We start from the raw sequence: 21,624 nt of genomic DNA on the forward strand, positions 1-21,624 counted from the left end.
TTCGTTAATATCCGGAAACAGAAGCTCAGCGAAGTTGTTTAAAGCGTTTAAATGTGAAATAATAAAGATTTGTAGATGTAAACTAAAATACGTGGCAATGATGGTCCAGCATGCAACGTAAACAGTGAGTCTTATTGTTGAAAGTGGTGGATTTGAGAAACAGTTTGTACCCAAAGGTGAGCAATGTTTGGAAAGACTTTAATGAGGTTGATTTCAACATTACCCAACTTCACGGTGAAAAACAACTTGCAACTCTGTGGGGGTGGGTTTATTTTCTTGATATGTTCACTAGTTTGTAACCGCCCTTTAACGCATCACTCCTCAAGCCCTTCCTCTTTGAACTCTTCGGAGTTTCCAAGTTTTCAACTCTCGAAATTTAATCTGTGTAATTTCCAGGATATCTCAACGACCTCATACGTGACGGGAACATCGTCCAGCAAGCGCAGAGCACTTTCACTGACAATATGTGGCTGCCGTGCGGTTGCACTTCCAAGTACGTCGCTTCTTCTTTCGCTCGTCGGACTCTTGCTTCTTATCTCCATGTTTCGGGTCGAAGTCGGTGCAACGTCGCGGCGTTCATGCCGGAGGCTGCGGGCTTAGAGGGGGTGTCGGGCCGCGCGGCGCTGCGGGAGTTGTCCGTCTCCAACAGTGAGAGCTTCTGGGCCGCTGTGGCGCGCCACAGGCTCTGCTGGAGCACTCCTTTCCACACCGTGCAGGACTGTGACCTAAGCCGAGGCAAGATCAAGTGGTTCGAGGGAGGAAAGCTGAATGTGTCCGGTGAGATTGCGTCCACTTTTAAGTAGAATACAAAGCATGTGTGCCATCGCACAAAGTTTTCTGTGCTCCCTTTATGTTGAGAAGCAAAGCCAGGTACTACTGTGTGTCATATATCTGCACATACAGTAGCCTCATGGCACTGTGCTGATTAGTACACAAGGAGACATCCGTCATCTCTCTGCGTGCTTCCTTCCGGACTCTTGCAGTGAACTGCTTGGACCGCCACGTGCACACCTGTCCTGAGAGGGTGGCTCTGATCTGGGAGAGAGATGAAAGGGGGTCAGAGATGAAGTACACGTACGGGTAAGTAGTTTGGAGTTGGTGTTGCACTGATGGTTCTGGTTCCTGAAGTTCATGAGCATGTGTTTGCAGAGAGTTGCTGGAGATGACCTGTCGACTGGGCAACCTGTTAAGGCGGCATGGTGTGAAGAGGGGGGACTGCGTCACCATCTACATGCCTACCTGCCCGCTGGCCGTGGCGTCCATGTTGGCCTGTGCCCGCATTGGTGCGGCCCACAACGTGGTGTTTGCGGGCTTCAGCGCAGATGCCCTGGCAGAGCGAATCAGGGATGGTGAGATGTTATTATTGAGCTCCTAAAGCTGCCTTAGAGCTGCACCTGTCAACATTTTAATATCACAGCGGAGCAAATGACATCATGTGCTGTGCCAGTGGGCACTACTCATCGACCCAATCTGTAGTTCCCCTCAGCAAGATCCCCAATGTTTTATATTTAATCATTTTTGTGATTTAGTTTTGGTTCTTCATCCATGATTTTGCAACTGTCTTATTAAACGGCTCTAAAAACTAGGAATCAATATGTAACTTATGTCTTTAGGGGGCAGGGCGGGATGTTTGCATTTATAACATTACATCAAATAAGTCACAAAGTTAAAGACACTGAGTGAAGTGATCAATACTGATCATACTGCATACCGAGTGCAGTGGTTAGCTGTGAGACTTTGGGTCCTAGCATCCATACTGTTACCCATGCTGCCCACTTAAACACTGTAGTCCATAGACTCCCCACATAACAGCCGCCTACCAACTGAGCATTCAAAATGCAGCTCACCACTCTACAAAAACTCCCTTTGTCTCAAGGAGCATGGCAAACAGTCCATGGCATTGAAACAGCTCCCCCAGTTCCAAGAAATCTGACTGAGGAATCATTCGAAGAAACCTAGTTCTTAAATCAAGAGGCCCCACAGTGAAGGGAAACAGGTTGCAAAGTGCAATCATAGTTTAAGGCAGCCATAAGGAACTTATTAATTAACTACCAATGTCTCAGTGTAAAACAACCCAGAACACCTGCAAAGGGGCCATGCCTATACCCCAAACATCAGAGCTTTTTGGATACTCCAAAACATCAGACAGGCGATTTTAAACTGTTTGTTTCTTTGTGTTATTTATTCATTTTTTTTTCAACTTCTTGCAGCTCAGTCCAGCACAGTCATCACGGTGAACCAGGGGGTCAGGGGTGGTAAGGTCACAGAGCTGAAAAAAACCGTGGACACAGCAGTGCAGAGCTGTCCGACAGTAAAGCAGGTTTTTGTTGCAATGAGAACAGACAATCCGGTCACCATGACGGCCAGGGACATTGCCATGGAGGAGGTGAGGGAGCAGAAAGCCAATCAAATCCTTAAAATCCAAATATAAGCTGTAGAGGGCGAATTTGGTATTTTTGAACAAATAACCGAAAGAAGAAAAATCACAGTTACTCATGTGAGTTTCTTTTAAATCTGATCAGTAAACAAAAACAATCAATACTAGCATGCGCATTTTGCATCTTATATTATATTGTTTGCAGTGAGCAAACAAAACATTAGAAATGAGAAATTAAGAAATCTCACACTCATGTTTCATGACGAACAAGGACCTAAAGTGACTCTGGCTGAACAGCTGGAATATGTGTGTCTATGTTAGCTCTTGAAACCAGTTTTCTTAGCTAGCCTCTGCTAAACTAATCAGGAGATTGACTAGTGACTGTCAGGTATAACAACTGTGCACAGGCTCTACTGACCTCCTGGCACAGTGACAGATACAAAATCTAAACACGGGTTGTTGTGTCTTCTTGTGATCTGGCCTTAAAAATATAAATGGTGTTGTAACTGTGTTTATTCACTGCATCGTACAGGAGATGCTAAAGGAAGATGTTGTGTGTGAGCCAGCTGTCATGAACAGCGAGGACATCCTGTTCCTCCTTTACACATCTGGCAGCACAGGGAAGCCCAAAGGTCTTGTCCACACGCAGGCTGGATACCTTCTGTATGCTGCGCTCACACACAGGGTAAACAATCACTGTTTTCATTATCGGCAAACACAGTGTTTAGCTCCCATTTCCCAACAAAGGCCATAAATGGCAAAAATGTGATGTCTAATTCCATGTGACTATGTGTGAGAGGAAATCTCAGCCTGGTTTGCAGCACATTAAATGAGGAGGTTCTCTGAAATGTTTTTTGCATGATGGGACAGTTCAAGATTTTTGCTGTGTTCAGAAGGGTCAAATATTAGTATAATATTGAGCCACGTGGTAGTGAATATTCAAAGTATTTTTATGTTTTTGTCTCGTCTAGTCCTCTAATTATTCCCTGTCATCACCAGTATGTCTTCAGCTACCACGATGGTGATGTATTTGGCTGTGTGGCGGATATTGGCTGGATAACGGGACACAGTTATGTGGTCTATGGGCCGCTGGCCAACGGGGCAACCACTGTGCTGTTTGAGAGCACTCCTATTTACCCAGACCCAGGTATGAACATGATTACAACAAAATGGAAATTATGATTTGAGGTGTCCAAATACACTATCACAAAATAAAAAGTAAAATGTTTCTTTGATGGAAAGACAATATTGTAAATTTTTGTGTTTAATGATAGTTTAAAACCTGACGAAATGAACTTATGTGAAGAAACAAGTGCTCCTATTTCATGCTATGTATTGTTTTAAAGAGAGATCAGCTGAAGTTGAACTAGAGCTGGGGTGTACCTTTGTGTAATTCCAGATTGCACCACAAGATGGTGCAGCAAACTGCCGTGTGAGGGATTTATGATACCGTGTTTGCGTTTCTTTGCATAGCTTTATGACTGTGCAGAGTGAAGGATTATTGATATGCAGTCATATGAAAAACCAGCAGTGTGTAGCTTCCCATGGTTGACACCGTATGCAGGTTGAATGCTGATTGGCTGAAAAGTAAGCCAGAACAGGAAGTGATAGCCGAGTGTCTCACATGGTGGGAGAAGTAGCATGAAAAGTGATTGGTTTAACACTCGGCTCTTTGTTGGTTATGGCTTGCTGAAGGACTGATTAAAAACACAAACAAGAGTAGCGTGCAGACTGTTTGTGACACTGCCCCCTGGTGACAGTAAACAGCTACAACATGTAGATGACAATCTGCAAAGTTTTCCATTGTTTGAGCCGTTATTGGCACGGAAAAAGGCAAAGCTTCTTCAAGTGATAGGTTTTTAAAAATAAATATAAAAAACAGTTTAAAGGTTCGGTTTTTAGGCTACTGCTTTATCCTAAACCCAAAAGTTAAAAAAATAAATCAACATTTTGTCTTGTTCACAGGAAGATACTGGGACATGGTTGAGAGACTCAAGATCAACCAGTTTTATGGGGCCCCCACAGCAATCCGCCTGCTGCTCAAGTATGGAGATCAGTGGGTGAATAAGTACGACCGCTCCACCCTCAAAACCCTCGGGTCTGGTATGTGAAACGGGACGCTTAGAAAGAATAAGTATTTTTTCACCTGGTTCTCATTTGTGTAGCAATAGACATGAAGCCATGAGGCGGTTATAGACAGAGAGTTGCTGTGTAAAAAGTTTTAAGCCATCTCTAATTTCTTTGTGTTGAAAGAGACTTTCCAGCATTTTTTTTTTCTTGAGCAATAGTTCAAGATTTCTGAAGGTCTTTTAAAGTTTTTCTTTGGATACTGGCTGCTTTTTCACTTATTTTCTGTCCGGGCCTTGTACCTGACAATTTTTCGAGGAAATTTTCTTTTTTGGTTGTTTATTCAAATCTAAAATGCCAACTATAACACACTTTGACAGGCATAAAATACTGTTTTTGCGCCAACAAGATTACTCATAAAGAGCTATTAGCCAATAACTTGCCAAATCTTAGCATGGTGTGTAGTGTGTCCTCCTTAAGTAAGTCAAGACGAGGGGAAACGCGGAGAAAAGGCTAAAGTTTGCCGAATGACTCAAGAGCTGGACTTAACCGCCCTGCTCCCAAAGAAAGTCTGTCTCCTTGGAAGCAAATTGTAAAGAAATGACAGGTGGCTGAATACTTTTGCACAGTACCGTATGATTTAAGCTATTCTTGTCTGTCTGCAGTGGGCGAGCCGATCAACACCGAAGCATGGGAGTGGTACCACAGAGTGGTCGGGGACGGACGCTGTCCTGTGGTGGACACCTGGTGGCAGACCGGTAACCGAACACACAGAAGTGACAGGTTTATTCACCGCATTTTACAACACTACACTACATTTTACAGTAGCACAAACTCAGCTGGATACTTCAGAAATTTAAATATTAGATTATTGGAAAGAGTAAAGTTACAAAGTTCTGTATTTTTTTTTTTTTTAATGCAGCTGTCTGCATAAAACAACCAAAGAGACTAAGGCTGGTTAAAATACCAGTGAGTCAGCTGGACCCTGGTGTCCTAAGTTATTTGCAGTTAATAACTGGTAATTATTAACAATCAGTGTGATTGAAGTTATTGTTTCTTGCGTAGCGATGTGATTACAGCACGTTTGAGAGAAACGGCGAGAATCCCAGCCTGTAAAGAGGCGTTGATCATACTTCTCAAATGATGTATAGAACAATGAGATACAGATGTGTAGAGTTTGAGGTTTTTCTTCTCAAATAATTTGTACGCCCTTCACTTTCCTTTATGTGTTTGTAGTGCTATATTGCTGCTGTCAGGTTCATTGGTGCTGGAAAAACTCAGTCATCACCTAACCAAGCATGGTCTATAAATGTTATATAGGGTGTGAGTCTATAGTCTGTCCTACTCTCCTTATATTGCCCTGTATTCTCTAGCTGATCTGTAATAATTCCTTTTTTGTGCTCACATTGAATTTTCATGCTTCACGGTGAGTCTTAGAACATTCCTCATTCCTAATCCTTCCACAATGGGAACTTACTGTAAGGTCATGAACTCCTCCTCAAACACAGCCACGTCTGCAGACACTAAAACAGTCCATCTTAAAGGGGAGAGAAGCTGCCTGAGTCCCTGTAGCAATAACAGTGTTACGTAATGTGTGTGTGAGACAGAGAGAGGGAGAGAGACATTTCTCTTCTCTTAGGAGTTAAAAATCAAACCACGTGTTTTCTTCTCAGACTTAAAGATTATTTCAGAAGCAGTTCAGGAAACCAAAGGAATGAGATTTTTTTTTAAAAAAAGAAAAAAAAGAAGAAAATTCAGTGGCTTTAACACTCAAGTCATCCACCACCAAAGCGGGGATAAGGACATTTAGATCTGAAGAGGATGCACTTCTCCTGTGGACTAGTCTGTGGTGCCAAACCAAAAACATGTGACTCCAGCACTGAGTATCCAAACGTAAAAACAGGTTGGACTTTCACAAAATGTTAGGATAAACGTGACGAGTCTCAGTTTCACCAATTTATTCTGCTCACGTCAACAAAAACGCTAACTTGTCTGCCTTGTGGCCTTACTTGGAATGCTGAGCTAAACCTTTCCCACACAGAGGTCTCACCAGCCCGCCTACGCTTGGTTCTGTAATTCTGGCAGATATCAGAACAAAAGTGCTGCTTTTGTACTGGCTTTTGTACATCCTCCTTGTTTGTGTACACACAGTTAAAACACACTTGCAGTGCTGTGGAAAAAGTATTTGCCCCCTTCCTGATTTTTTTTTTTACCTATTTGACCCAATTAAGTGCTTCAAATAATTATACAAATTGTAATATTATACAAATAAAACCATCATAAATACAAAATGCAGTTTTATAAATGATGATTTAATTTATTAAAGGAACAAAACTATCTGACCCTGTATTGAAAAGCAATTGCACCCGGCTTGTTAAATCATGAATTAACTGTGATTAACCTCATTTTTTTTGTATTTACCCTCAAGGTAACTTTGTCTAACATTAAATTGTTTGATCTAAAAGATGTAAGTGTGACAAATATACAAAAAACAGACAAACAAACAAACGGGAAGCTAGGATGTAGCCAGAACCAGTTTATCAGGCAGGCACTGCTGCTTCATCATATTTATTATATTTTATTATTTATTAAAGCTCCAAACCAGAATGTTCTCATAAGTTTTCTTTTCTACTCTTTCACACAGTTGCTTTTTTATCTTTATTTTCTTTTACATAGGGTTATCAGAAGGTAGCAGAAACGTCTACCCCCTTCCTTTTTATTGGTCAGTTGTGGCAGTTAGCTTGTTTCGACAGCAGGATGCACATGTTGTGACTGCAGAATTTATGCAGAAGTTTCCACTGGAAAGAAGAACTTGCAAAATAAACGTGTCCTTCAGCGTTTGATGACTGAAAGATTCCAAAATGCTGCACAAGTGTAGCATTGGATGGGACATAATAACATCATGTTAGAAATCAGCTGATTTTGCTAATAATGTCAGTTATCTCTTCATTAGATTGCGTAATGACCTAATGGTGCAGAGCAGGGTTAATTACCATACAAATGGCAAAAGTCCATAATTAATTGACGATAATTAAACATTAGAGCATCATGAGCTTGAGAATTACAGACACAGATATGACCTAAATACCCTACTTCTGTAAAAAGGATTATGTTGTTATGTTATTTTCATGGTCCAGTGTTTTCAATTAGGGCTAAGTGGCATTATTCATAAATGCCATTTGGTTGATCTGGAAGCAAGTAGCCTGTTTAGAGAGGAAAATGGATTTTGAGCCGTTGCTGGCGTACAGCCTCCATGTAGGATGATCCAGGACTGGAGAGGTGAGAGGACAGAGGATGATGGGAGCTTGAAAAGTAGCTTCAATCAGCGCAAATGAAGGGGAAAAATAGCTTAGTGTATTTAAACTTTCAGACACATGATGCCATCTAATCACTGGAAAAAGAGATAACCTAGTTGTGTCCAAAGTCAGCAAAATTCAAACTGGAAGCCGGGCTTCCTGTCTCCGGTTTTTATACTTAACTGCCTGTGTGCTCGACCTGGACTGTTTTTGTTAATCACATTGTTTCTTGGGACTGTGAAGCAACGACTCTCACAGTTACAGCTGATGTAAACAGGATGCCAGTGGCTAATGCTATTGTCGAATCATCTGTTGTGTCCTATTTTGTAGAAAGTCCCCTCTGTTGCTACCAACACCACCAGGAGGATTACCAGAGGTCCCTGATGTCCACGCAGACCTAATAGCATTTAATTTACTTAGTATGGCTGTAATTCCACAATCTACATCTGTAGCAATGAGAAGGGCTTACAGTAGATTCACAAACTGCGATTTATTGAACTATGACAACATGTATGGGAATGCAGTATATTAGGCAAAAACAGAGTTCGTACAAGTGATATGACCGCCTTTATTCTTCAGTTCTTCAGTTCACAGCCTGAACTCTTCGTCAACTTTCTTCTTGGATGACATTCAAAGCTTTTCTTTAGACGTCGGCTGCCTTTTGTTCTGCTGTCTGTTAAGATGATCCCACACGCCTTCAATGATGTTGAGGTTTCCCTTCCTCAAGAAGGACCTCTTGACATTCAACCTTCCACTTAGCACCTGGATTTTAAAAAATCCAGGTGCTATGTCAGGTCTTCCTTTTGATTTTCCTCAATTTTTTAAAGAACATAATTCACGTTATGGCAATAAATATCAGGTTTTCAGCTAATAACTCTTTGGGAGTTTAAAAATGCTGTTTTCTGTGTGTCAAAGTGTGTTAACTTTGGTATGCTGCTACTAAAAAGTGCCTAAATTGGTTCTTTGTCTGTTGTGTGTAGACACAACACTGGTTCATCCCTTGAGTTAGGTACCTTTTATGCTTGAATGATTCATAGATCAGTGTTGAGTGGTTTAATAAACAAAACAAAATCCTCTGAGCAACATTAAATTGGCAAAAACTGTTTAAATCAATGTGGCTAAGCAGAGAAATACGATGTATACTGAACACATTGCTGGGCCAAGTGCGGATCTTTGGGGAACATCTCTACCAAGTTTCAAATAAAATTTATAATAAAACTAATAATAATTGCCATAGCTAACAGTGGGATGTAATTTATTCCTTTGTACTATTAAATTTACTAAATGTGTCTGTCTGGAAAGCTTATTAAAGATTTTTATATACACTAACCAGTTGGCATGGGGCTGAGTGTGAGGGACAGGGCAGAGTAATCTGAAGGAAAAATGTTGAAATATATTCACACTTTACTCGCTCTGCTCTGTTCTCAGAGACGGGTGGCATCTGCATCGCACCAAGGCCATCAGACCCAGACGCAGAGATTGTCCCAGGAATGGCTATGCGACCCTTTTTTGGCATTAACCCGGTGCTTATGGACACTGAGGTGTGTGTGTGTGTGCTGTTCCTGCAAATGTTGGATGGCTGGGAACGACCTGGGAGATGGGGTCAGATTAGGATTATAAAATAGCCACCAGCTGTGTCACTTTTGATACTCCTCCCACTCCCACGATCAGGCCAAGTGTGTGCATGCCAAACTCCCTATTAAAAATCTGTCGCTCTGTTTTGTGCTGATTGAGGTTGCTTTAGCATTTGCAAAGCACAGATTGTGCTGACAGTTGGAGTGATGTCCCTGAGCCAGTCTTTTTTTCCTGCTTCTCATAACCAAAACATAGCAAAAAAAAAAAATCACCCAATGAGCTAAATGAGGTTTAATGTAGCATTTCTCTGTGTCCTAGGAATGTTTTAGAAGTTTTGTAACACTGTTTTTTTCTGGTTAACATTTAGCATTGTTTTTGGATTTCTTCAGGGCGAAATGCTGACTTCCAACAACACATCCGGAGCCCTGTGTATGGCTCAACCTTGGCCTGGTATGGCCAGAACCATTCATAACGACCACCAGAGATTTATTGACACGTACTTCCAGCCTTATCCTGGTACAGTTTTACGAGTTCAGGAACAGACCGCCTCTGTTTTCTTAATGTCTGTTTTCACAGAAAGAGAAATGTACAGTCTCTAAATCCTTCTGTACTGGTGCACATAATATAGGTTACTTCTTTACTGGTGACGGTGCCTATCGGTCTGAGGAGGGGTACTACCAGATCACTGGCCGCCTTGATGATGTCATTAACGTGAGCGGTCACAGGATAGGGACGGCAGAGATAGAGGACGTAGTGGTAAGGCCAATAACTGATTAACTTGAATGTCTTGCATTTCAAAAGCTCAAAGATACCTGATTACACAAGGTTCACAGCTCTGAGCTTAAAAAGCAAAAAACACGTCATCTTTAAAGTTGAGTCCTTATTAAGCTCACAATGCATCTTTCTCTGGGAGCCCCAGAGCAATCTTCAATTTCTCTGTAAAACTGACCTGACTTTTATGTTGAGGAGCATCACTGCTAATGGGAGCATGGTCCGGCTACAGCCCACAGCCTAAATAGTAATGCGCTGTAGAGCTCAATTATCAGCTCATCACTTCGCTGATATTACAGATCAATATTAACTATTTGCCCATCTATAAATATTGGCATTTATAACGGTCAGAAAAAGAAAACAAAAGAAGACGCCCTTCAAACATGTTGTTGACATTGCACACTGTGTCCACCAGAAGGCAATCTTCAACTTCTCAGTTGGAAAGCCCCAAAATGCAATAAACATCCGATTCGAGTAGAGGTGGGCGGAGCCAAAATGAGTAAATAAATACTACATATTACAAATGTTATAAATCTGTTCAAGTTTACTGTATCTGAAAGAAAAAAACATATTGGCTGATGTATCAGATGCACTATATGGTTGTTTAATTTTTTTTGTTTTAAAGCAATAGTTTAATGCCTTTCTAGAAGAACCACAAAGTATGAAGATGCTGAATTTATCCTGTTTGTGACTTCTGTAAACAGAATCAGTGTCCTGCAGTGGCTGAATCTGCTGTCGTAGGGTATACACACAGCATCAAAGGACAAGGTAAGAAACTCAGCACAGTTCCTTTCAGTGTAAATCAGTCAGCAATGTGTTTTGCTAAATGTAGCAGATAAATGTGTGATTTTTGCATCGTCAGGTGTCTACGCCTTTGTGGTGCTTAAAAAAGGCATCGATGTACAAGAGGCAGACTTGTCGAGGCAGCTAAACGGCATGGTATCTGAAAAGATCGCCAAGTACGCTTCTCCGGATTTCATCCAGGTAATTTTGTAGTGCTGACTTGAAAATGCTGGCAGTCATGATCTGACTTTATTTAATAACTTCTCATTGTGTTGGTGTTCGTCACAGTTTGCCAAGCGTCTGCCAAAAACCCGCTCGGGTAAGATAATGCGACGGGTGCTGCGTAAAGTTGTGGAGAGCGACTTGGAGGGTTTGGGCGACCTCAGTACTCTGGATGATCCTGCAGCAGTTCAGGAGATCATTCAAGGTCACGAGAAACTCTTGAGTAAAAATCGACCATAAGGTGTTTTCTGAAGGAGAGAAGAGTGCACAAGGCAAGCTTGCATGTTGCACTCCATTTTCATGAACCAGACCTGTGCCTTTGTATGAACACATTTTTAATAGCCAGATCATTCCGATAGGCTCTTTTAAAATCTGTCTACACTCTCTCCAGATAAACCAGACCCACAAAACCTTTAAAAAGTTCCCACCTAACCTCCCAGAACTTTTTACAAAATAATGTTATTTAATGAAGCCAGATGAAATTTCAATTTTTGGACTATTTTACAAGTTCTATCCCCTTTAAGAAAGGGAAACATGGAATTTTCAGGGTTGGAAAAACAAATGTCAATGTCAAATTTGACAATTTAAAAACTGCAAACGAATTAATTTTACACAAAAATTCAAACTCTAAATCCAAAATCTTGTCTTTGTTCAGCACAATTTTCTAACCTTGAGCTTCAATGTCACAAGAGGTGGTATAGAGTCAGAGAAAAAAATTGCACCAAATTATTGTCTATGACACAATAACGGGGAAAAAAAGCATTGCTTGGTGATAATTCGCTACAGAGAAACTCAAAATGTGCACTTTAGGTAAACTTTAAAGGGTCGTATCACCATATGGGATTAGAGTCTGGCTGAAAGAATTTACTACATATGAGAGGTCTCTTTTTAGCCTACATTTTGATAGGATGATTTTTTTCTATCAGTGATTCTTAGGGTCAAAACTAATTTTCTATTGTTTCAAATTTCATATATCAGGTAGGAGATGGCATTTTTGAGCCATCACATGCCAGAAGAAATAATGTGAATTTAAAAAGCACAAAATGTTGATGTACTTCAAGCTGGGATCATAGTATGAAGGCATAATTTTGTTTGCCTTCATCAAATATACCAATTTTCATGTGAGCAGACATACCGACATTTCTTAGAAGGAATTAAAAAGAATATTGTGTGAAAGTCTGTTTATTACACAGTAATAACCGTTTTCCCATTGGAAATGTTGTACACTAAGCTACTGTAAAGTCACATAAATGCATTAAAGATTTACAGAGTTGTTTTTGTTTTTATCTTAAAATGTGAACTTTATGTGGGACCAGAACTTTTTGAGTGGTGTGACACACGAGCCTTCTTCAAACTATTAAAGTACCTCTGTTAACAGAACAAAGTGTGCTGTCTGAGAGCACTGGAATGTTAGCGAGTGACACGGCGAGGACCCTTTACGTTCCTTATTCCCCACACTGATAGACGATGTTGAGTCAATAGTATATAATTTAATACAATGTAATCACAGCCTTACAGTACACCCCACATCTATATACCTTATCTCTTCAGCATGTGTTCGATTATTATCTTTTTCTTAAAAATATTTAGATTAAAAGCACCGTCTCCACTGAAGACCAGGTCAGTCTAGAAGCTGCCATTTTCGGGGATAACAGATGGCGTACATAAAAGCAACAGAACCAAGAAGTGATTGGGTGAAATTCCAGTTTTCTTTTTTTAGTCCACACACTAAAAATCAAAAGTTAATAGTGGATTAGTTTGATTGATTTTGGTTCTAGGAAGAATTTTCACATTCTTCTAAAGACACTGTGTAAACATAAACACTGGTTAAAGCATTTCAAATAGATGGCCGCAGTCACATTGCTTCATCTTTGAGACTGAGGTTTCCGCTAGCTCCTTTTAACTTTGTTAACTCCCATCGGCCTTCTCCACACAGCTTCAGCTGGACATCATGGTACTGGAAAAACAAAGTTTCACATAATGTAGTAACAGTTGGACAGATCTGAGAACAAGGTAAGAGAAGGCAGGTGAAACTAAGCCACAAGAATGTATTGCTGATCAACTTTACTCTTTTTGGAGATGTGGAAGAGTCATACAAAGCAACCCACTTACTGGGATTTGGCTCAACAACAGTGACTAAAGCAAAAGATGTATCCAAGAACAGCAAAAGTTTTGAGTGTGCAGGCTGTAATTTCCACCAGTTATCCTAACTGGAGTCGGGATGTTTGGCCTACCTTCTCCAGGCTGCTGCGATGTCCCAGACTGACCAAAGTCATGCCCAGCTGTTTGCAAGTTCGGTACAGCTGTGCTTCCGCCTCCTCGGTCAAAGCACTAGTGGCTTCATCTAAAACTAAAGTTCAAACACCAGAAAATTGCAGACTAGAACACATCAGTCCGGTAAACACAGCAAACAGCCTCAGCTCACTTGAACCACACACTCAGCACGACTAAAAACTTCATCAGTGCATGCATGTTTTCTTATGAGATGCTCTAGCGAGTATCCAGAGGAGCATACTTGCATATTTGGGCTGCAGGTAGAAGAGTCGTGCAAAGGAGAGACGCTGCATTTCGCCTGGAGACAGAACATCATACCTGCAGAGAACAAAAACAAGTTTGAGGAAGTATTACACAGTTTTACTTCTTTAATTGTTTCTTACCAGTTCCAATCCACTTTCTCATCCAGCCCGCCCGTCCGTTTCAGCAGACTGGACTGCACACACATCAAGGTTCTATTTAGCATGAGTGAAAATGAAAAGTAATTTCATGAAATAACATGCATTGGAGATGAAAGCAGAATTTATCTCACCACTCCGGCTAGTTCCAAGAATTGTATAATTCTGTCATCATCCACCGACCCTGAAAACATAACATGTAATTCTGGTTTTTCTTGAATTCTCTACAGCACTGCCATTTAGTATCAACGATCCTCAGTAAAATAAATACGCGCGCGCACACGCACACACAATATATTTGTAAAAAATAAAAATATGTTGATTCTGGATTTGGTCGAACAGCTCATTGCTAAAGAGATTAATTTACAATAGAAGATCCTGAGGTACTTAAAGAGGGCTCTTTAGAGAGGCTGAGCTTTCTTCTTAACAACTTAAGAACTTGTAGAATTAAAGTGTAGTGGAAATTCATGTGCTCAGAAACATGGAAACTGTTGTCAGAGAGCACAGACAAACTGTCCTGTGTAATCAGTCAAAAAAACAAACAAAAAAGAACTGCGGGGAACGCATTGATGGGAACTGCACCCTAACTGAAAGAAGTCTGCAGCAGATAGTGAGGACAGCAGAGAGGATCATTGGAGGCCCTCTCACATCCATCTCCCAACTCTATGACAGACCCATCATCCGACGTGCGAACAGCATAGTGAAGGACACTTTCCACCCCTCACATGCACTGTTCTCCCTCCTTCCATCTGGCAGACTGTTTCGCAGCATTAAAAACCGTAACGACCAGACACTGCAAGAGCTTCTTCCCCCCCAAGCAGTCAGAGCCCTCAACTCACTACCATAAAAGGACTGATATAAACATACACCTCTAAAAACACCTTACAATACTCATCAAAAGACTCAAAAACAAAAACTTCCACAAATCCACTACAAACTGGACCTGGGAACAATATGCTTACTTGAACACTCAGTCACATAGTTCTGAACACACATCTAAATTATAATATATTTGCACATTTTGCACGTCTTTGTCATGCCTCGTCGATAATATCCTAACGATAACTTGAAACTGGTATTCAATACCTACTGCACATTCCACTTTGTATTGTCTCTGTCCTGTCTTTGTTTATCTTTGTTTATCGTACAGTTAATATTGTATAGTTACCATTATAGTATTGTATAGTTAGTAATTAGTACCTTTTTAGCCCTAATTTTATCAAAACCTAGCATGTTGTTTATTTATTGTTGTAATTCCTAGTTTTATATCTCTTGGAGATATATCCTTTATATATTTATAAATGGACCATGTGGTGAAACAGCATTTCGGTACACTGTATACAGTGTATACTACTGTACTGGCAATAAAGCTGTTGAATCTTGAATCTTGATGATTTCAGCAAGACAAAGCTGAAGCAAAAGGAACTGAGTGCAGTGCTGTCCTGCCTGCCACCGACAGCATTTGTAGCAAAGATTACAACAAAGGAAAGGCCCAAACCGCTGAGCAGCTGAGACACTAAGTGGCACAGGGACAATGAGTCCTGCCACATTCAAAACTGCAGCAACCGTTCTCCCCAGTTTTGACACACTTAAAGGTGTTGTTTTAAAAGAAAGGCAGATGTAACACAGTGATGAGCTTGCCTCTGTCCCAACAAAATACACCACACACACAGATTAACTAATAGAGTAGTTTTCCTCTGGCTAATTAGCTGTTGATCACATTTAATACAATACCTGATGCAGGGTAAATATCCTTCAGTGGGTAGATCACCTGTTGGAAACAAGTGTTTCAGTAAATTCAGTAATTAAAGTTTTTCTTTTTTAGATATAAACATATCAGTGCTTTATATAAAAGAAGAAATTTGTAGAAAAACAGCACAATAAGAAGAGACCTGCTCACGCAGAGTGCCATCGGTCAGGTAGGGTTTCTGTGGCAGGAAGAGCGTTCCTCTGGGCCCAAAGCACGTGGTCATCTGGACAAAGCCTGAGGGAAAATGAAGGACAGACAGCTGAATGAATGTATTTGTGCTTTACAGTTTCTATTTGATGGCTTTACACTGCCTTCTCATATCTCTCCCAAACAAAATAAATAAATAAACAAAAACAAGCTAGTAAATTTATTTACCCCCATATCGTGGCTTTTTAAAAACATAAAATTTAAAGTAATGGAACCTTTGTTGTTGCTATTGTTCCTCAAGTCAGTGAAGTGCAGTACTGATGAGTTGTCAACAATACATGACAACATCCGTGTAAAACTATGATCTGTTTTTCATGTTCATACTTGCCATATACAAATCTCTTTAAATAACTCAGTCTCAGTTTCTTTGTTATTTATGTATTTTTCCCATCATTCTTAGTCCCCCCCCCAATGTTATGCATTGTTATTATTGCCCTTTTTTGTGCCGTCTTCGCTTCTCCCGATTTGCTAAAGAGTTAATACAATAATAAAAAAAGATCAAATTAGGCCAAACAGTCTCAGTTCTTCTGCTCTCACCGCTGTGTGCTTCCCAGAGACGGTTGAGGACCCGCAGCAGTGAAGTCTTGCCGGTGCCCGTGTTCCCCACCACCAACAGATGAGTTCCCTGGCTGATTTTCAGATTCAGGTCCTCCACCAGCAGCTCGTCGGAGAAAGGGGATTTGTATGAAAGATGGTCCACGATGAAGGCCGTGTCCACTGGGCCTGCGTGGATGTTGAAGTCACTGTGTGGAGAGGTGGTGATGTGTGATGTAGTTGAGGCTCAGAGGTTTTGGTATAAACATGAATTTTTACCATCTTTTCCCGTTTCCATTTCTGTATGTTTAATGTAATCTAATAAATTCTCCTCACATGCAGCCTGCTTCTTAAATCATCACACTGTGCTTCTTTTTTTAAACGCAGCAGAGAATAATGTGCCCACACAAACCTGTCAAAGTCGTAGCTTTCTCCTGATGCTGGGTCGTAGTCGCACTGCTTGCGTAGGATGTCATCCATCACCTCCCTCAGCTCCCCGATCCTGACCGCAACACACACACACACACACGCACACACACGCACGGTTATGGAAAGGTGGACGGTATACACAAATCCTGCTGTCATCATTTGTCCTCAAAGAGGTGAATTTAAGTATGCAGCCTGATACCTGTGGGTGTATCCAGCCACATCTGACAGAGTAGTTGACAGGTCTATTAACTGCGTGAAACCATTTATCAAGTAGATGCACACAAAGGCGTTCTGAATGTGAACAAGGAGAGGGAATAAGAAGCAGAGAGTCAATAAGAGACAAGGTTTGTTTGTTTTTTCAAAAGGTCTGCATGCACAACAAAACATTCGGAAGTCAAATCTGTGTGCAGCGCAAGAGATGGCGTTTACGTTTTTTGAGGGGATAAAAAGGATTTTGGTGCCACCTAGTGGGTAAACTACTCTACTAACAAACATGATGGATTTCCTCTTTCAGCCCCACTATAAGGAAAGCATTAGGACAGTGTGCACTCATGCAAGACAGCAGTTTTGGATTTTATCTTCTAATTTAGTACTGATGTCATCAGGTTAAAAATATGCACAGATACTCAGAACTATCTGGCTCCCACATATTGAAGTAGCCACTTCATTAGGTACACTTGTTCAGCAGCTTATTATTGCAACTCTTGAAATAGCCAATCACATGGCAATGCTTTTAGATGTGCAGACATGGTCAAAACATCTTGCTGAAGTTTTAGCTAAGCATCAGAATGAGGAAGAAGGTGAATTTGAACATGGGATGGTTCTAGGTACCAGACTGGTTTGTGTGAGGATTTTACAAACTGTTGCCTCTGCTGAGATTATCCTCACACAAACATCTCTAGGCTTTACAGAGAATGATTTAAAAAAAAAAAAAAAAAACAGAGAGAAAATATCCCATGAGCAGCAGCTCTCTGGGTGAAAATGCATTTAAATGTCAGAGGTCAGAGGAGGGTCCTTCCTCTTTGAGTCCCTTAGTACCAACTAAGCATCGTTTAAGCATCACAGCTTGCATACCATCTCCATCCCTATATGATCACAGTTTACCCATCTTCCAATGAAACTTGTTCCAGCGAGATAATTCACCACGTCACAAAGAACAAATCATCTCAATCTGGTTTCTTGAACATGAAATCTTGTACTCAAATGGCCTCTGCATTCACCAGATCACAACCCAATAGAGCACCTTTGGTATTTGGTGAAACAGGAAATCCATATCATAGATGTGAAGTTGACAAATCTGCAGCGACTGTGTGATGTTATCATTTTAATATGGACAAAGATCTGTGAGGAATTTTCCAACACTTTGTTGAATCTTGCTGAAACTTGTTGAAAAAATGAAGGCAGCACTGAAGAAAAAAGGGTGTCTAACCCAGTACCAGAAAGGTGTACCTAATAAGGTGGCTGGTACTTTTACATTTATTGAGGTATTAGGTTATCATGCAACATAATACAAATGGCTCAAACTGCTGCCTAACCAGGACGTACACAGTTCCTTTTTTTAATCGTTTATATAGCTCTGTTTTAAGTTCTATTTTGACATAAATAAAAAGAGATATTTAAATAAGAAAAGACATAAAACATGTCTACCTTGCTGATGAGAGCACTAAGTTCACCAGGAGTGAGGCTATCGTAAACACCACTAAAAATGGGAATGGCGATTATAATGTAGCTCAGGAATCCTCCAAGGTAGTCAAATGTGTTCACTCCAACTGTGAAAGGAGACATTACAGGCTTAGAGGTTGAGTGTACAAAGTAGTGTTATATAAGCATGATAACAGTAAGCTATAGAACTTTCTTACTATAAAGCCAGAGCTCTTTGTTTATGAGCCTCTTTTGAGTATACAACAGAGCCTGCAGTCTGCGGTCCGTCCTCATGTGCTCCACTTTACCAGCTCTGCAAGTAGAGACAGGCGGATTTTTTTTTTTTTCATTTCGTTCTCTGGTTTCATTCGATTTCTGAATAAGCTCTATCAATACATCTTATCAATACAGGAAGATAAACTCAAACTGTCTGGCAACAATAACAGCCACCTTTGCAGCATCAGTAATGTTGTGGTTGTGTCTCACCTGTAAAAAGCTGCAGACTCTGCATTGACACGGATTTGCATGTGCTTGAATCTAGACATGAAAAAAACATGTGTGATAAAAATGTGCATCAATTGCAATTTAAAAGAGATCCATCTTGCTCATTTCCAGATCCTTACTAGACTACCCACAACAGTATATTTGCATGATTCACAGTTCAAAGCAATGTGGATGAACAGCCTCTCACTTCATCCACTGTAGGAACAGCCGCACGTTTCACATGTCAGGTAATGCTTCCTTCTGCACAAAATAGACCTACAGAGCACAACCTACTCCAATCAGAGGTGGAGGAGCAGATGATACAGAGCTATAAAGAATATGAAAATATAACAAATAGCATCACTTTTACAATAGAAAAGCACACAGATCAGTTTCCCTCAGTAATCCACCAATCTCACTTCATAGTATACCCCTCAGGAGGCTTCTGTTGTCTACTCTCACTGATTTCATAAAGATCTGAATCTGACTGTTTAGAGCAGTGTGAAACCTGAGCTGGTGGCTTACAGAGATCATGTGTACCCTGAACTCATTATTTGAGGATTTCTCCATGTTTAATATAATCATTGCATGCTGTTGTGACAGTATATACATGACAGGAAATAAAGAAAACCATAAAAGATCCACTTTAACAGAAACCAGTTGATCTGTTCCTCTCTGAACACAAAGGGAGGCTGTTTCAGCTTGTGATAGATTCTTCTTTTAAAAAAACACAAACTGATGCATATCCTGTGTTACACAGAAGGCATTGCGCCAAAGCCTACAGATATTTCCTTTTAACAGAACCCAAGTGTCTTTGACAACAAATACAGGAAGGATTTGTTTCAAACAAAGCTGGCAGAATACCCAAAGACTCTGTTAGAGGTTAAATCAATCTGCTGTTAGCACAAATTTACAAACTTATAAAGGCGGAACCTACCTGAAGTCTCCCTCCAGTTTCTCTTGCTCAAAGAGAGTTGACACAATCGGCCCCATGAGGATTTTATTGGCAATAGTCCCGATTACAAAGTAACCAAAGATACTCACAGGACCAATCCAGCCAGTGCTGCAAAGCAAAGCAACTTTAGGAGCCCGTTACATCAAAATACATGGAAACAACACAACACTTAAAGTGCACGCAGTGATATTCAAAGAGTCATTTTGCTGCTTTTACAGCTCACATTTAACCTTTTTCCTCTCTGGAGGCCAGCATATCGAGTCCAGGCTGTACATGTTATATAAATGCAACCAGCGCCATTTTCAAAGGTCACCACCTATGGCACGAATACAACAAAGACCACCTGGTATTACTACAACTACGGCTGATGTAGAATTAGTTGAGCCCAGGATTTTTTAGAAAGGGTTAAAGGGGTCTGTTATTTTTACAAGGCTGTTATCTTCTCTCTAACTGACAGTTTTTGATAAAGTGGAAGCAAACAGTCATTTTTCACTAGATTTTTTCCAAATCTTACTGCAGTCTGATGATAAGGACAAGAAGGTTTATTGTATGTCAGAATATGCTTCCCATCCATAGTAGAGGTTGTTCTTTTGCCCTCACTGTTTTGCAGCCTGTTACTAAATTTGAGGTTGTTCTTTTTTTCCAGCTGGAAATGTCAAACAGGGCTTAGGGCTTAACAAAAAGCCCCAATTTAGCCTGAATTTTAATAAGGTCAAAGTTGCAGCAGACCTTTTGTAGAGCACATGTAATGCTTTAAATTACATATAACAGGTATTTATTCTTCTAACTTTCTAATTCCATCCCTTGTTTTATGTACTCTGGGCCTCTCTAAAGGACAGATATTCAGAAACGTGGCTGTAAAACTGTGGCACCCCGACATAGGTGAATGATCTCTACGACAGTGTGTGATGGGGTTGATCATACAGCACAATGTGCTCACCTGTGAAAGCAGTGGTAGGTGTAGTATTTTTTCAAAATAAAAGTTTTCAAAATAAAAGCTCAAAAAGCTTTTAGGCGGAATTTTTAAAAATTTGAAAGCGATTCTACACGAGTGCACGTGCACTATATAATTAGTCTATTTATTTTTTATTTTAAAAAGTATCAAGCGCCAATTTGAGATGTTCAAAACATTTATTCCTGGAAAAAAGCAAAAAATACTTCACAGGGACACCTAGGTGGGAATAAAGCCTAATCACACTCCATCCTGCTTTAGGTTTTTTAGATTCACTTTTTGCTGAAAAAGAGGTAATGTACAATTAAAAGATAATGTACAATCATATATAAAGGCTTTTCCACTACCATCTCAGGTGAATGGAAAAATTAAAAAAAAAAAAAAAATAAGAGAAAGAAAAATAAAGAAAATAAAAAGATGTAGCTGCAAGTCAGTCTTTAAAATAATTTAACTATATAAACATAGAAGCAACTTAAAAATTCTAATGTTTCTGGAATAATATTTAATTATGAAATAACTGTAATATGGCAAAAAACAAATTGCTTCCATTGTGGAATGACAAGTTAAGAGTCACATTTGGTGAAATTCTTCTATTTTTCCTGAGAGATGATGTCTTGAGAGCCTTCAAAGTAATTTCAAAAGAAATCTAAGATTTTACAGTCCCTAAGTTTATATGTCTTCTTCTTTTTTGTCCAGTTGGCCACAATATTTACAATATTAAAAAACACAACACACTAGTATAAAAATCCCAGATGCACTAAATGGTTTCCATCGATTTTCTTAACCGCTTATCCAGATCCATGTTGTGGACATCATTGGGTGAGAGATGGGGTACGTTGTGGACAGGTCTCCCATCTATGTTGTGAGTGGCTTCACCTGAATTTATTTATAATACAACAAAATAAAATAT

General features: G+C 40.1%; 2 protein-coding genes across 3 annotated transcripts; one reads left to right on the forward strand and one right to left on the reverse strand.

Annotated features, from left to right (window-relative positions):
* On the forward strand, positions 1 to 12,364 carry LOC120725030 (acetyl-coenzyme A synthetase 2-like, mitochondrial). Its single transcript, XM_040017649.1, has 15 exons — positions 1 to 262; positions 397 to 777; positions 984 to 1,080; positions 1,150 to 1,349; positions 2,211 to 2,386; positions 2,910 to 3,062; positions 3,377 to 3,524; positions 4,343 to 4,480; positions 5,110 to 5,202; positions 9,169 to 9,281; positions 9,705 to 9,831; positions 9,944 to 10,071; positions 10,791 to 10,854; positions 10,949 to 11,070; positions 11,158 to 12,364. Exons 1-15 carry the CDS (start codon positions 184 to 186, stop codon positions 11,329 to 11,331), a joined length of 2,193 nt encoding a protein of 730 aa, XP_039873583.1. The 5' UTR covers positions 1 to 183; the 3' UTR covers positions 11,332 to 12,364.
* A 52-nt stretch (positions 12,365 to 12,416) lies between these two features.
* On the reverse strand, positions 12,417 to 20,723 carry abcd4 (ATP-binding cassette, sub-family D (ALD), member 4). 2 transcript variants are annotated; one of them, XM_040017650.1, is made up of 15 exons: positions 20,703 to 20,723; positions 19,745 to 19,870; positions 18,811 to 18,861; positions 18,543 to 18,637; positions 18,331 to 18,452; positions 16,883 to 16,974; positions 16,667 to 16,756; positions 16,258 to 16,463; positions 15,656 to 15,747; positions 15,498 to 15,534; positions 13,898 to 13,947; positions 13,749 to 13,801; positions 13,607 to 13,683; positions 13,326 to 13,441; positions 12,417 to 13,048 (listed from the first exon to the last, which is right to left on the reverse strand). In XM_040017650.1, exons 2-15 carry the CDS (start codon positions 19,798 to 19,800, stop codon positions 12,947 to 12,949), a joined length of 1,239 nt encoding a protein of 412 aa, XP_039873584.1. In that variant the 5' UTR covers positions 19,801 to 19,870; positions 20,703 to 20,723; the 3' UTR covers positions 12,417 to 12,946. The 2 variants fall into 2 exon arrangements, with proteins under 2 accessions (XP_039873584.1, XP_039873585.1); XM_040017651.1 differs by lacking the exon at positions 12,417 to 13,048 and having other exon boundaries at positions 13,327 to 13,441; positions 13,611 to 13,683.
* Positions 20,724 to 21,624: the final 901 nt, after the last annotated feature.

The sequence above is a fragment of the Simochromis diagramma genome, unplaced genomic scaffold (assembly GCF_900408965.1).
Source record: "Simochromis diagramma unplaced genomic scaffold, fSimDia1.1 OVJJ01000802.1, whole genome shotgun sequence".
Lineage (NCBI taxonomy): Eukaryota > Metazoa > Chordata > Actinopteri > Cichliformes > Cichlidae > Simochromis > Simochromis diagramma.